This window comes from Tenrec ecaudatus, chromosome 5, assembly GCF_050624435.1.
Source record: "Tenrec ecaudatus isolate mTenEca1 chromosome 5, mTenEca1.hap1, whole genome shotgun sequence".
In the NCBI taxonomy this organism is placed as follows: Eukaryota; Metazoa; Chordata; class Mammalia; order Afrosoricida; family Tenrecidae; genus Tenrec; species Tenrec ecaudatus.
Window position 1 is genome coordinate 47,083,458 of NC_134534.1, and position 17,116 is coordinate 47,100,573.

The window sequence follows — 17,116 nt, forward strand, 5'->3', positions numbered from 1 at the left end:
GTGACCCCGTGTGAAACTGTTCTCTGCATATTGATAAGTAAACATAAGTAAGCCCATTCTTACTACATTTATTGCGATCCAATTCTGGCAGCAGTGTAGAGTGCTCAAATGCTGCCAAGATGGCCTGCCCTGCCAAAGATGCCTCTTCCACTCAAACTCCCAAGTTTTAAAAAAAATTAACCAATAGCATTTTTAAAAGATGAAAATGTGGATTAAAGGGTCATCAATCAGTCATTTACTTCCAAATGAAATAGCTTTCCTTTGGCTGATATAAAACCCTCTTAGTGATTTATAGTCCTAAAAGGAGAGCTATAAAGAGAAGTGCTATCAGAATATAGTTTCCCTGTGGAAATGCCTAGACAACCTTTAATTGTCAAAGGGTAGATGAGAGATGCAGAAAGAGAAAAGAGTTTCAGAACCAAGGTAATCTGCTCCAGGTTTTTCAGGCAGCGAGTGGTAGTGTGTAATTAAAATCATTTTCTCTACGACCTTTGGGAGAGCTGTCTAAACTAGAAATTGAGATGATAGTAAGTTCTTAGAAATGATGATGTCTTACTCACTAAATAAAACAACAGTCCCAAGACATTAGCACTCACATAAAAGAGAGATAACAAGAAGATCAAGGTGTGCACGCATGGGACATACAGGAAGGAGAGAGATTATTAGGTGTGTGAATTCAGAAAATTTCTTTAACATCTCTGCTTTTTATCTTTAGAGACATGTAGATGTTTAAATCACATAATATTAAAAGTTGTCACTCTACAAGATCTTAACTGAATTCTAGAAAATGAGATTTGCTACAAATAACCCAGGAGAGGAAGAAAAACAAATACAAAAAACCCCACAAACACACAAAAACCCTTTGTTTCAAACTTCTTAACCAACAATAAAACATCAAAATACTGGGTCCTGTCCTATTGAGTTATCACTAAGCACTAAATCTTAGATTGCTCCACTCATTATACCATGTGGTTGTGGTAACGTTTTGTTTTAAGACAATAAGAAAACGATACGTATTTGTTAAAGAACCGTCACTGTGGTTAGGTTCTGTCGTCTTTCTGACCATAGATACAAAATAATCAGAAAACGAATGCTGTCTGGTCCTGCGCCATCCTCACAATGGCTGTCAGGCTTGAGTCCACTTTGGCAGCCACTGTGTCTATCTACCCCTTAGAAGTCTTCCTCTGATTCACCGGCCCTCTACTAAATATGATGCCCCTGTCCGGGACTGGTCCCTCCTGTAGTCAGTCTTCCTTTCTTTCTTTCTTTTAAAAATACTTTTATTGGGGACTCTTACATCTCATATCACAATCCATACATTCCTCCAGTGTGTCAAGCACATATGCCGCCATCATCATTTTCAAAGCTTTCTCTTCCCATTTGAGGCCCTGATATCAGTTCCCCATTTCTTCCCCCTCCCTCCCTCACCCACACTCCCTTCTGAAGCCTTGATAAATTAGAGATGATTTTTTCCATATCTTACATCATCCTCCGTCGCCCCTCACCCACTTTTCCATTATTCGTCCCCCTGGGAGGGGGTTCTAGATGGATCCTTATGATCGATTCCCCTGTATTCATTCATTCTTCCTTCCTTCTTTCCTTCCTTCCTTTCTTAACTTTTTATTGTGAGCTGAGTAAAAGTTTACAGAACAGATTGGTTTTCCTTTCAACAATTTGCACGTTTTCATGATACTCTACTATCCTCACAATCGGTCAGCACGCTCCAATTTCTCCCTGATCCTATTCCTTCTTTCTGATCCCTGCCTGCCTTCTGGGCTTTTTTGTTGGGCAACAGCTGCTGTTTTGATCTCAAGTGGTGAGATGTTCTAAAGTGCTTACCACTCTAGTATTAACGTTCATGTTCACCTTATGGGCCTATTGCTTGGCTGAACGTTGAGCCCCGGGGCAGTAGGGGTGGGAGTTCATTTCCAGACCTGAAGGGCGGTGAAGAGTCAAATTCTCAAGAGCTCTACCATTCTCTTCTTAGCCCAATCATCCTGATCTCTTTTGTGATTGTGAGTTCTGACCCACATATTTCTCCCATTCTACCCAGGACCTTCTAAAATGATCTGCTCCAGAACAGTTGGTAGTGGTAGCTGGATACCGTCTAGTTCTTTTGTTATTAGAGTTAGAACAGACACGTTCATATGGCCTGCTGAACTTTGGGGGGTTTGTTTTGGCACGTGCCTTTGATTTCATTCTTCACTGCTTTGCCTGAAGAACATGGCTGCACTTTGAAGAACTGCTCACTATTAACAGCCCCGTCGCTATTGGACAAGGTTGGGGTGGGATATTGTCTTTGTAAACTACATTGTGCCAATTGAGTTAACTGTCCCCAAGAGAGTGGCCCTAATCCCCCAAACCAATGGACGTATTACTTCAAAGTGTTTGGTTATGATACTCGTTCCTCCTGAGAGCAAGTGTAAAGTGCATAACAGGAAGTCTCACTTTCCCTCCTTCTAGGAATCATTTTGGCTTTCCTTTTTTCAGGACAAACTTGTTAATTTATCTAGAAGTCTATGGTAAATTCAATATTCTTAGCGAATACCATAATCAATTCTTCTTTTGACTTTCTATTAATTGTCCAACTTTCACATGCATGTGAATTGATTATGTTGTCTATTGTAATTTTGTTTTTCTTTCTTATTCTTCAAATGGATGAATGTCAGAAGAAGGTTAATTTGTGTTTTATTGATTATAAAAAGGAATTTAACTGAACTCATGCACTTCATTGTGTTTATACGGAATCTGACATGGACCAACACACAGTCACTTGAACAGAAAAAGGGAATATTGCATCCTGTAAAACCAGGAAGGGTGTGTGTAAGGGCTGTATCCTTTCACCACACTTATTCAATTTATATGTTGAGAAAATTGTTCGAGAAGCTAGACTTATCACTTGTAAGATTTATGTACAGATATCACAACCTTGCTTGATGAAAGTGAGGAGGACTTGAAGCACTTGCTAATGAAGATGCAGGACTGCAGCCTTCAGTATGGATTATACCGTGGGAGCCCAATATACATGTGTGAGAACTACAGAGGAAATAAGCCTCTGATAATGTCCCTCTATCTATAATTGAGGGATTGGAAGAAAATGGTTATAAACAGTGATTGGGAGCTGAGTCTGGAAGATCAAAGGGACAAACCTGACTTGAAGAGCTAACATTTTGTCAGCTGATTGTCACTCCGATTCACACTGGACCTGATCTAGTTTTCAACATTTTCTGTATTTTTGTTTTGTTCATATTAGGGTTTATCTTGAATGTGTTAGGTCACTGGGGTCACCATCTTGAATTTGTGTTGTATGTTTTTCTGTTTTTTCAGTATATGAAACCCTGGATTGACGAATCTATAGGTACAGCTAGTAGAAGAAGGGTTTCTGGGAGGGAGGGAGATAACAGTGGAGAGGGGCTTGTGAAACAGAAATATAATACACGGAGTTCAGGAAGGAAAAGAGTGTTTGGAAACTAATTGTGGTAAAAATTGTACAATACTGCTTGGTGTGCTTGAACTATGGAATTATATGATAAAATCCCAATTTTTTAATGCTATTTTTAAAAAATCCTCAAAACTGGAACAACATACATCATCATGACAAGTGATAAAATATTGATGTTGCCTTAATTGGGAAAGCATATTTCACACAAGATAGATTTGGGAAAGTACATAAGTGGAGGAAAGGAACATGAGTATAGTTTGTGTTAAGTTGTAATTAAACAGTGAGATGTGGTAGTCTAGTAAAATTAAGATTTTCATGAGACCTTTAGTTCTCCTTTCATTCGCTAGTCTAAATTCTGTCTCAAGGTAAGGCTCAGACAGAATTTATAAACTTGTTGGGTCGATGCTTTAGAAAAGTTGAACCCTAAATTCAATTTTGCATCAAAGTTAAGAATGTTGATATACGAAGGATTCCAGGGGCCCAAAGCATCAGTCTGGGGCTTCATCTGAACACTGAATTCCCATCGACAGTTTAAGGAAAAGACAAGGTATATAACAAGGACATCATGGTAGCATTTGTGGAAATGTCTATCTAACGTCTTAAGCACAAACACGTCTCCCTTGGAAGGAAGCCTGCCCATGTTTGTTAACATCACAAGTCAATCCTTTCCACAAGCCCTGAATATCACAAGACTCCCGAGACTGCTCTCCTTCTTGTCTACTTGGAACAAGCCCTGACGGAGTCATCTTAGTGAAGGCCAGTTCTTGCTGTTCTAAAGGGAGGCAGGAGGTGCTGAAGCAAGTGAACATGAAAACACAAAGGGGATAGGGAGGAGGTTAATCAAACATTTACAAAGCAGGTTCAATGGGAGGCCAATTTTTAAGAAATTGGCAGAAAAGTCACATCAACATTTTTCTCCTCACTTTAAACAGGTTTGGTCATTTCTGGAATAGGAAAATAAACTCAGACACAATCGATTGTTCTGTCTAAGCATGGGCAGGGTGAGGCAATTTATGTTAGCTGTAAAAGAGGCCCACTGTGCAAGACAGTGGACCTACCAGCTTTTCTTAACCATTGGACTTAATGGCCCTCTGCTAATATGATTTCACTGATTGAGGATAAAAAGTAAAAATTATAAGTAAACAAATCATTATTGTAAACCTGTTTTGTTTTATCTCCCTTCCAGCACATAATTCAGAATGGACTGTTAGCTTAGGTCCAGTTTCATGTAACTAAGTAAGAGAAAGGGTATTTCTAAATCTCAAATCTTTTTTTTTTTTACATTTTATTAGGGGCTCATACAACTCTTATCACAATCCATACATATACATACATCAATTGTATAAAGCACATCCGTACATTCTTTGCCCTAATCATTTTCAAAGCATTTGCTCTCCACTTAAGCCCTTTGCATCAGCTCCTCTTTTTCCCCCCCTCCCTCCCCGCTCCTCCCCAAATCTCAAATCTTGTCTGGTCAGAAATTTGCTGGCCATGTGGACATACTATGGTCTTGTTGGCATGATACTAAGAGGAGGGGTTTTGCTTTGTCTTGTTTATTCCTGACTATCGATCACCATATGTGTGGTGTCTCATATATGTCATTAAAAGTCCCTACCTCATTAAAAATGAATTATTCTTCTTTTAAATGTCATAATTCATCTGCTTCTTATGATATCTTAAAAGAATCTGACTCATAAAAACATCAATAACTGCACAGAAGAAAAAGAAAGCTAAACTTACACCATCCGTTTCTGTCTTCACTTTAAATTCCAGTTCTTTCATGTTTTTTATACTCACAGTCTTTGCTCTAAAATTAAGGAAAATAAAAGAAGTCATTTCTTAATCACAATATAATCATAAGGAAACAGAAAGGATGCCGTTTTACCTGAACAATTAGATGGCATCTAAACTGGCTTAGATTCTATGAACCATTTGTTCAGAAAGCATTGTTCAATGTCTGCATCTGTGCAAGCTCAGCATAGAATGAAACAAAGTGGACATCAAAGGAGAAAATAATCAATGAAATTCATCTCATTTGACTTCCCAAGACTTTATAGCTCTAGTCACAAATATCAAATTTTAAAAAGAGCTGCAAAAGATAAAAGGTTAGACTGTACGCATATTTAACAAACTCTTCTTTTAACGGAAAGGAAATAAAGGCAGAATGAAAGGCATTAAATTACAGCTAGAAACTGATGAATCTATACAGAGAGATTTTATACAGACAGAATCTGTAGAAATAAACCTTGGCGTTTTTAAGAACATGTTATTTCATGAAGAATTCCCAGGGCAGGATCAGAAGTGAGTAGACATGAACACAAGATGAGGGCTGGGAACGAAGGGAGCTTATTGGTCAAAACTGGAGGATGGTTTCCAGATGCTCAATAACGACAGACGAAGGCAGAAGTTTGTGTTCCTCAACATTTTACCTTGAAATATTTTGATTAGGTATTTACTGTCCTCAGAATAGGAAAACTTATTTTGGTTATTTAGTTTTCCAAATAATTAATCCTATCACTATGGGTTTGTGTATCTATGATATTGATGACTGCTGTCCTTCATGCAATACAAGAACACATCGCTATGGGATATAGTATATGGGTGTAGCGCTAACTTATTTACTTTAATTGTGGTTGATATAGTTTGGTGCCAATAAGTCAGCGGAGCTCATGTTGACTCCCATGTGGCAGAATCGATTGCCTCATAGGGCTTCTAGGTATGAATCTTTGTGAGAGCAGATCATCAGTTCTTTCTCCACTGGGTAGTTTCAAACCACCAACCTTTGGATTAGCTGTCAAGCACGTAGCTGGTGCACCAACAGGTAGATATTGAAATTTACAGTATTAGCAGGATATTTCTCTTCATAGTGATCAACAATGTTATAAAATGTTTTATCTATTTTCCAGTAACATTCTAATACCAAGTAAAACCAGAGATTGTAGTACTCTCATAAAAGAACCACATGCAGTTAGCAACCTCCAAGAGCTGCAGCTGGACCGTAATAAACAGCGCATAAATAGGACCTTACCTTGGGAAGCGCGCAACCACTATAGCTACGGTACAGACCACACCAAACAGCAGTCCCACATTGGCAGCGAAACATATTGTAAAGATGTACGTACTGACCCATATGCCCTGAAAGAGAAGCAGAAAACGTGGGTCCTTTGAGTCTTTCTTTCTCAGGATTACTAAACCCTTTACAAACTTATTTATAATACTCCTTTGACCAAACCGATCAACAAAGAATATATTAACTAATAAGTGGCAAGTAGAACTCAGGAAGATAGTGACAAATTCTGACTCTATCAAACTCCGTGACAGGGGTGGGAAAATTCATTTATTCCAAGACACCGGGAGAATGCAGCCTCAGGATTGGAGGAAGGCTTATGAACCGCCAACGACCTACAGAGGACACCATCCTCTTGCTGAAAACAACAAGAACTTGAAGCAGTTTCTGATGAAGAGCCAAGAGTTCTAGCCCAATGTAAAGAAAACAAGCTCCTCACAACTGGACCAATAAGCAAAATTGTGACAAACAGAGAAAATACTGAATACATCAAGGGTTTTATTTTGGTTATAGTCACAATCAATGCCCATGACACCAGCGGTCAAAATATCAAATGATGTATTATAATGGGTAAATATGCTACAAAAGGCCTCTTTAAACTGTTAAAGAGCAAAAATAAATCATTTTGAGGATTAGCATATGCCTGAATCGTGTCATACCATGAACCAAGCCATGGTATTTTTCAAGCTCTTCAGGTGCACATGCAAGCCAGGCCATGCATAAGGAAGACCAGAGAATGCTGAGTGTATTTGAGTATGGTACAGGCACAAGATATTTAAAGGATCATGGAGTGCCAGCAAAATAAACCAATTTTTATTGGACATACAGCCAGAATGCTCTTTAGAAGTGAGCTGGGTGAGAGCTTACCTCGTGTGATTTAGAAATGTTATTTAAGGAGACCAGTCCCTGGAGAAGGACATCGTGTTTTGTAAAACAGAGAGAGGGTCAGTGGAAATGTGGAAGAGCCTTAGTGAGACAGAAGGACACAGCGGCTGCACCAATGAACTCAACCATAGCAATGATTCTACAATGACGCACGACGTTCCATTGTACGGAGGTCACTGAGTTGTAACTGGTTTGATGGCACCTAAAACTCCTTAGTATAATACTCGGTCAAGACCATGACCTGTAAATAATTGATGCTCATGGTTCAAAAGCATGTCATAATTCCCCAAAGCTTTCCTACTTCATGCAGGAGCCTTGGTGGCGCAGTGGTTCTGAGTTGGGCTGCTAACCTCTAGGTCAGCAGTTTGAAACCAAGACAAGTCTTTCTACTCCTATGAAGAGTTACAGCTTCAGAAACTCAGAAGCTGTGTCCTGTAGAGTTACTGTGAGTCAGAGTTGACCAGATGGCAGTGAGTTTGGATTTTGTTGTTGTTGTTCTCACTTAATGAAATATTACAAGCAATTGTTTGCAGATGATTCTGTTTGTAGACGTTACTGTCAATGTTCATTTTTAGAAGATTTCTATAATTAAAATGACAAATTTGGTTTAAGCCAAGTTTAAAATGGCTAACCCTAATACTGTTACTATCACTTTCTTTGACCAACCACTATAAATATCATTATAATTTATAATGATAAATGATATAAATATCACTATAATTTTATTTGCAAGGGGTTATTTGCAAGAAAATTGAAAACCAGCACAAATTTAGTCCTTGGGAACATTTCAAAAGATTGTAACTCTGCTTTACTTTTAGTTGGATTTCCAAGATTATTGTAGTTTTGTCTACTACCTGAAATTACCATTTGCAACCAGATATTTTATTATACTTGGCAGTGCTAAGCTTTTAACTGAACAAAAATATCTTCAGAAGCAAAATAAATTGTGAATCCAGACGGTTATATTTTCTACCAATGGAATCCTTCATTTATCAAGTAGCACAACAACAAATTTTCAAATCCCTTCCCAATTACCTCTATTACTTTGTTTATCCATACAATTCTAAATGGATTCCTTTCTGTCCCTGGAGCTAAATTCTCACTTGAAATCAACTGCAACAACGATGAAAGAATAAGAAACTCCTCTGGAATCCTCTAGAATCTAATAGAAAGATAACAGCTTGCTGTATCATTTATTTGTGTGGAGCATTTTTTCCCCTAGACAGGTTTAAACAAATGTATCTATAGGGTACTCTTAAAATGCTTCTTTTTTCTTTGTATTACTTATTCATCCTTAGCCTGAGTGGGTCTTAATAACAGAGTGTTTTTAAAGTGCTGAATCTTGGAAGCAAATAAAGGGATTTTTGTCTATAAATTTCCTCTTGATATAGAAGAAGCAAACATTCTGGGGTAAAAGATAAAATATATTTTAAATGATTCTCATGTTAAAAATCCATTCTGTACAGATATAATAAAAGTAAGTACTTATTATCCAATCATCCCCAGTCAGTCATCCACTATGTTAGGTCATTGAGATGTTTTATTTTATTCAAATGAATGCACAGTCAAAATGTTCTATTTGTATGAATTGTAATTTCCCCCCTCCTAGTGTATTACACGACATTTAGTGATAGACAAAATAACATTGAAAGTTTTTTATCATGACTTCCAACTCCCACGATTACTCTGCGCCTTCCTTTCCCCCAGTACCAACTAAATCTGCACGAAGTAGGGCAGGAGTCGACCTCACTAAACGCTTTAAGTCCAGTTCCTCCTGGCGACCCTCCATGATTTAATTTAGGACAGGGAATAGAGGAGACGGGTCCTAGCTAATTAAAGAACCACAGAGCCCCAAGGCCATGATTCTTCAGAACAACCAAAATATCCCCTAACATCTGGTTCTCTTTTAAAAGCATATTTACTCTCCCACATCACCATCTATTTGTAAGGTTCATCAAGTACTTAGTCATTTCTCTATAATACATTTATAACATATGTATATGCATATACTGGAAATTAATCACATAGGCCAGTAAATACGTCCATTGGTTAGAATAATCCCAATACTGTTCAATGATTCCTGATACAGATCCAAATGCTAGCTGTTTGCAACTGATTTATCTGTTTTCTGATTGTAAAGCCTTTGCTACCCTGTACCAGAATCACCTTTCTAAACATAAATTTGGATTTCAGATTTAGGTAGTATGTTAGAGGCATTTTTGTTCTATGCCCCTCAAATGGCTCCATGGAGAGAAGGAATTCAGCTTCAGTGATATAAGAGATGGCCAAAACTCTTAGCCAAAAAATATCAGGCAGATGTGCCAAGCACTGTGAAATTTGGATCATAATTAAGAAAGGTGCTGAAAATAGATAAATACCTCATCAGAATTCAATCAATTATAGATAGATATCTCCATGAAGGTCATCATTTTGAAAAGCTTATATAAAATTTTGATAAAACTTAACAACAACAACAACAAAAGCACTCACTGCCATCAGTCAATTGTGACCCCTGGCAATGCGATATGGATAAGAACGCTCTACCAGGTGCAAGAGTTGGTCACCAGAGATGTGGGAGAGACTTCCAGAAATGTTCCGTTTAAAACCATGGAAGCGCAGTTAAGGAGAAATGCCATTTGTATTGCAAACCAACTTCCTAACCAGAGGGGAAGCAAGAGGAAGAATGGAGAGGGGAGAGTGCCGGTTCACCAGCAGTCTGACTCATGCGTCTGCCTCAGACTATAAACCGAACTCAAAATTGTAGACTGCTCCACACTTCATGTCCTTCCCTCTTCATAACATTTTGTCAGCAAATATCTAAATTCATTAAAAATGCATATAAAAGTCACAAAGGAACCAGAAAGTGATTAGAAATAGAAAAAGAAAAAGGTAATCAAATACAGACAGACGAGTTTCATACGTCGGGTGGTCCACATAGTCACAGGAAGCAAACCTCTAGGGACACATAAAGCTGCAAAGAAATGCTGCCTGAAAAATAGAAAACCTGCAGGAACAAAACGTAAACTGGAAAGAATTCCAGAATAACAGAATAGAAATCAAAATCATATATACATAAAAAATCATAAAGCAAAAAAGCCATTCATTTTAACTGTAAATACATCGTCAGAGCTATGTTTTATAGTCCACAGAAACTACACACAGCTCATCTGAACAAATGTGCAATGGCGCATGCTGTATATACTCTGGTATAAGTCGACCCGAATATCAGCCAAGGCACCTACTTTTACCACAAAACTGCATTAAAAATGTGCTAAAAAACTCACCTTATACATGAGTATATATGGTAGATATAAAAATATGAAGGATAAACCACCAATTCATAATTGCGACTCATGATAAAGACACCAGAAGACAGTCAAGCCAAAGCCAAACCTGCCTTTGAGTCAATTCGGACTCATAGTGATCCTATAGGAGAGCGTACCATGCCCCTTTTGGATCCAAGGCGGTAAATCCTAAAGGCAGCAAAAAGCATCTTATTCCTACAAGGTAGCTGGTAGATTCAAACTGCTAACCTTGCAGTTAGCAGCACAATTCATAATCAACCATGCTACCAGGGTGCCTCAGCAGAAGATAAAAATTTGAAAACAGAAAAAGTTCAATATAATAGAGAAAAAATAGATTTTTTCCTTCTGAAATAAAAAGGATAGATGATATTCAGAGAACTTTGGTAAAACAACAGATGATCTGATTGCATTACCAAACTTATTGGTAAACACAAGAAACCTCATGGAGCAACAAATTTAGAAAAGCTAAGTCATGTAGAAAATCATTTGGCTTGTGATTTTCCTGCATTTTCCACTGGTGCCAGAAGATCATGCCAAGTCTACAGAGTCCAGAGAGAAAGCAAATATAACCCAAGCACCTTCCTTAGACCTTCCTTCCAGTACAATGAAACAGCAGATTCATTTCATTAGGAGTTTTTCTTAGAAAATTACTTGGTGCTGACATACAGAAAGCAAAGGGATGACGTTACATAAATAACTCAGGAAGGAAAGCATGCTTTTATTAAGGCTAAAGGTAAGCACTAACTCAATTTAAACAACAGAATCTTCTATACTCTGCCGTTCAATAGATGAAGGCATCTTCTCTGGATGCGCCTCCTTGGAAACATAAAAGTCATCTAGACGCTGATATACTTTATAAACTATAGTTACTTAAACATTTTCAGTACTGAAAAAACCTATTTCTTCTTGATCCTCATGGTCTCCGTCCTAGTCTCAGTAATAGTGTGGATCTTCCGCCTGTGTTTGCATTTCATGCATATTTCCTCGCTGATCCATCTTCTTCAAGGCACCTATGAGACCTTGCTAAGACATAAATTTTACTCATGCTCCCCTTTCGGTTGCATCTCATGGCGTCTTAACTTGTTTCGCCTTCTCTACACCACTCCCGACTTCAAATTACGTCCTGCCCAGGCTGAACCCGTTTTTTTCTGAGTCCGATATGTTTGCTCGCCTCACTGTGGATTCGCACATGTGGTTTCTCTCTCTATTCCTCAGACAATGTCTAATCATCCTTCAATTCTCAACTTGTGAAACACTTCCTACACAAAGTCCTTCCTGACATCACTTTCCTTCCCCTCCTGATGAGGTTAGGCGTCCTCCCATGTGTGATGAATGGATTCCTAGAAACGCCTTTCTCCTGGAGCTCCCAAGTTGTTTGCTAAATAAGTTTGTATCTTCTCCTTTCTCTGATTTCATGTTGCTACCTCCCAGATCGTGATTTCGAAAGTCATGGTCCTCTGTCAGCCTGATTAATTTTAACCTGCCTACCAAAGTATGCTCTTTGAAGTCTCAGTTCATATTTTAACCCTTTGTAGAATATTTTCATATTAACCCAGTCCAAATGAAATGCTCCTGCCTCCATCCTTCACCCCTACCCCCAGAAAGGAGCTTATACATCTAAGTGCAGGTTAGATTGTATAATAAGTTAATGCTTCCAAGTCTGACCCTGGCACAATGCCTAGAGTTTGAAGAAGACAGGTAGTTCTCGTTATTCGTCTGTGCATTCCCTGTGGTACCCAGCATTATACTTCAGTGAAATCTCAGTAATACTGAATTTCAGGAGCAGTTTTATGAAAGTGGACAACAGCATGACTAATCCTTCAAGGTGTCTTAGAGCCGGGGTGTAAAAGAGTGTGAACCAACAGGTAATTGCATTACACTGTGATGAATGCCACAATAGAAGTAGGTACCTATGAAATATATGAATACTAGATGGGAAGAGAATTTAAAATACTCTTGCATGAATCCTTGCTAATCACTTCCGGTAAAAGAAGCCACTGTTTAACATTATTCAGTATAATTTAAATCTGTTCCCAGCAATATTCTATTAACATAAGGCAGACAATTATGAGACATCTTTGTATTCAGAATAAATATGGTCACTCTTAAGAAATTCACCCTGTACTAATACAGTATATATTTCTTAGCAATTAATGCTAGTTTTCATACATGTTATAAATGATCATATGTCTATTAGTGTGTGTTTCCTTAATAGGCCTCACTTCCAAAATCAATTCGTAACATAAAATGCGTATCCCTAATACATTAAGATAATTATAATTTCGTTAAACATTCACAAATAACTGAGCTATCAAAATTTGACAGATTCCACTTACATTTCTTATAAATACATTTTACATGCTCATGCTTTTATTAAGACTCTAAACGAGACCTGATTGTTTGCAACGTACGCAAATGTGAAAGGACTAAATCCGCTTTTCTGCAAATGAAAGTAATAAAGCTTATTTGGTAATATGTACTTAAGCCAAAGAGAGAAAATTTAGGTCAAATTTCTACTTACCCAATCAATTTTATCCACATTCCAATATTTTTTTAAATCCCGGAACTGTATTAGCATTCCTTTCAGTCCCACAACGATAATGCTGGCAAGAACACACTATGAATAAAAAGTACGTTGATGAAGAAGATAAGGATTTTAATCCAGATTTCAAGGACTAAGATATTGTTTCTTTCTTTGTTTTTAAAGGACTTACTAAAGCAAAGCAATAACCATTAAGAAGACTGAAGTAATAATGAGATACTTAATTTTATATAGAGTGAACCTACTTTTGCACTAGAAGAAAATAAAATTAAATCAAGAAAATTGCTGTACAAATTGTATGCTATTTAAAAAGAAGTCATGAATTATACAGATGAAGGTCCTTTTAACTTTGTAGAACTAATTCACTGTCTTTTGCTTAATACGTATTTATTGCAAGAAAAAAACCCCCAAACCCTGAATATTTTACATCATATATTTCCTTATAATTGCCCTGAGAATTAATTAAGTAGTTTTTCCTGCAGGTATTTCTATCGCAAAAATGCACTTGATGATTGAAAGCTTATTCTGTAGGAATAATTTGTTCCCATGAAATAAATGAAGAGCTTGAGGCAGAAAGGACCAACATGGTCTCTGGCTTTCTTTAGGCCAGTGTCTTACTTGTGTTGCTCTGGTGCCCCAGGCCTAGGAGGGTCAAGGAGAGCAATGTGTACTAGTGTTCTGCACTAGCACAAATGTATACATAACCATGGAATTTTAGAATTGGAATGTGACACCTTAAGTCAATCATTTCCTCTAGAATATCTTCAAAGAGTGGCCATACGAATTCTATTGAAAGCCATCCAGTGATGAGAAATGTACTCTATCAAAAGGCAGCCCTGTCATTTAACAGTGCTGAAAAACAAACATTTCCATTTTTGACCTCTTATTAAAAAGTGAAGTGAATCTAGTGAAACCCAAAAGGGTCGATCCAATTGCACATGCTTTTTGGATATGTCTACGGATTAGAAGCCACCTTGCTGCCGTCCCTTCCATAGTCTCCTCCTCTCCTTTCCCCTTGAAATATGACGCCTCTCCGGCTCTTCTGATTCCACTGTCCACTCAATAACATGCTTTCCAGATGCAGAATGAGTGAGGTTGTCAATCCTCTGAGAAATTGTTCAGATACCACCATTCCCATTAGAGTAAATAATGAAAACACATTACTGTACCATGGGCAGCCAGTAAAGCAAAGGTCCTATTGCATAGATGACTATAAGGACGAAAGCGCAAGATATCAGACAAGCCACCTGTAAAACAGAAGACAGACAACAAAGAGAAGCCTTGAACTTTTCCATTGTACCCGAGTTCTGGGGGAGGAGATCATTCTGGCTCATCTTGATGAGGAGAAACAAAGAGCTGGCGCGTGACTGTGAAATTGCATAGACTGTCATTATCTATATTTTGCAGCTGAGGGAAGCCAAACGTGGCAGCTGACAAACTGGTGCAATCAAATTAAGTCAGTGATGAGGGAAAAGCAATTCCACACAAAGAAATAAGACACCATCAGCTTTTATCACTCAGTCACAGGAATGATTTTTTGTTTAATAGTGAAAGTGACATTTCAATTAAAAGCTCTTGAGTCTGTTATTTCTTCATCAAAACCTGACTCTGTTTCTTCTCTTCATCGATGGTTATTTGGGTAATAATTGAAAATGAAGCTTTCGGTTCTTCTGTCTGAGGATAAATTTCCACTGAAGCATCTACTCTCGTCTTTGAAGTTCTTCCTCGGGGAGGACTCTGGATATGAAGTGGTTCTCTTGGAGGAGGAAAGTAGTCTCTGGCAGTGGAGTGGAATTAATTTAACTCAACCCAAGACGTCATTAGTATCATGTTCTAACCAATTCAACTCACTGACAAAAGGCAGTTCAGTGCATGTGATCCCATATCAGTGCAGAATGTAACGGAGACCCCTATTTTGCATGAGCAGATATTCATGACTAAATAATGTTTGGCCAAAGCACCATTCTAAAAAGAGGAGGAGGACTACCACAGGGCCACAAAGATGCCTGGAACATCAAAACGAATAGCAAGAAATCGAGATCAATTACATGGGTTTGAACCACCAACCTTGCAGTTAGCAGCTCAACACCTAATCCACCGCACCACCAGGGCTCATTGTTTTGCACAGAGAAAAATTAAATCGTCTATATTTTCTCCTTGTAACAATCTTATACAAACACCATGTGTGCTACTCATTGTTACGAAGATGAACTAAGGGGGACAGGAAGACTCATCTAGGTAGCACCAGGACTTTCTCAGTGGGCGTGGTTGCATTTCCTAAAGCCATAGGTACTCATACTCCAAATGTCACAGCTAAAGAGGATCATGGGCTCAAAATGGTGGCAGGGAAAGATTCTACATGTGCAAACAATTCTATAATAATAGTAATCTACAAGTAGATGCATGGATGGACACAGGCTAAATGAGTGTGGAGGGGAGAGGGAGACTATACCCACAAATAGATATAAGTTTGACAGAGGATATTTGTATATGTGTATTTATCTTTGCTGAAAATAAATTACTGAAAGTCATGGAGTGCACAGGGGAAATTATAAAACCAAACAGAACCAAACACCTTGAGGGAACAAGTATCTGGGCCTAGAGACTTCAGAGCATAGTCAACAGGAATAATATTCTACAAAAACCACATGGCAACATATGAAATGTGCTGATATTGATGCATGGATTGGTATAAGATCTGTAAGAGCCCCCAGTAAAATGATTTACAAAACATAAAAACCATGTTCTACATCCTACTTTCGTGAGTAGCAAATGGGCTCTTATCAGCTTGTGAGAGCGCGCCTAAAGTGCAACCATTGGTACATCCAGTGTGGAGGAAAGAAGACTGAAGACACATAGACTCAATTAGTTCAATGGACTAATACATTATGCATGCAAACATTAGTCTCCACTACTCTCAGACTAGAAGAATTAGATGGTGTTGAGCTACTGCTTCCAACTGTGCTCAATGGGATCACATTACAAGGTCCTAGATAGAGTAGGAGGAAAATAAAAATAAAACAAAACTCACAATCATGAGAAACAGAAACCTACATGCAGGCTTATTTGTCTGGTAGAGACTGCTGGAACCCCCAAGAATGTAGCCCCCGTGGGCATGAACTCACCTCCATGGACTCATTTTCAGCCACATGACAGACAGGCCTATAAGGGGAGCAATAACACTAAGGATTTGTGCACATCTTAAAGTAATCAACCATCTGAGATAAAAAATGGCAGCATTTACCCAAGGACAAAGTTCTGAAAGATTATGAAAGAAAGAGGAATGGAAAGAAGAAACAGGGAGAATATGGGTAAAGGTGCCTTGTCTTGTGGGTATTGTAATCAATGAGGTGAAACAAAATGCCTATGGACTGTTGAGTAGAAAATGATCTGTTATGTAAACCTTCATCCAGTGTCCAAGATAAAATACTAAAAACATTTTTTAAGATGGAATAACTGCATAAATGGTTTCTACCTGTGGAGGATAGGAATGTGTTTGGATCATTGTCCATGAACTTATGTGTTATGTGATTACCATAAATGGTTACTTCAATTCAAGCATCTTAATTTGATTTTCTGAAGCATGAAGACTTTACTATCAACTCACCATGCTATTTACAGAAGGACACTTGTATATCAAATGATCCTGTACTTGCTGGTCAATACAGCCACATATGTGGCTCTTACACCCTTGAAATGTGACTAGTTCCTATTAAGAGGTCGTAGTGTAAACTACACACCAGTTTTCAGGGCCTTACTGTGAAAGTAGAAGATTATAAACTACCAATAATTTCTAGATCTATTTCATCCTGACATCTATATATTGGGTTAATTAAAACATGTCATTGAATTAATTCTGTTTTTCTACACTTTTA

At 38.0% G+C, this 17,116-nt stretch overlaps 1 protein-coding gene across 1 annotated transcript in view; it reads right to left on the bottom strand.

Annotated features, from left to right (window-relative positions):
• SLC26A7 (solute carrier family 26 member 7) overlaps positions 1 to 17,116 on the bottom strand; it is a 148,899-nt gene that overhangs the window by 26,468 nt on the left and 105,315 nt on the right. The window contains exons 10-13 of the mRNA XM_075549502.1: positions 14,411 to 14,488; positions 13,221 to 13,316; positions 6,471 to 6,577; positions 5,183 to 5,249 (exon numbers count right to left, since the gene is read on the bottom strand). Of these exons, the coding sequence (XP_075405617.1) occupies positions 5,183 to 5,249; positions 6,471 to 6,577; positions 13,221 to 13,316; positions 14,411 to 14,488 (348 nt within the window). The remainder of the gene's footprint in view (positions 1 to 5,182; positions 5,250 to 6,470; positions 6,578 to 13,220; positions 13,317 to 14,410; positions 14,489 to 17,116) is intronic.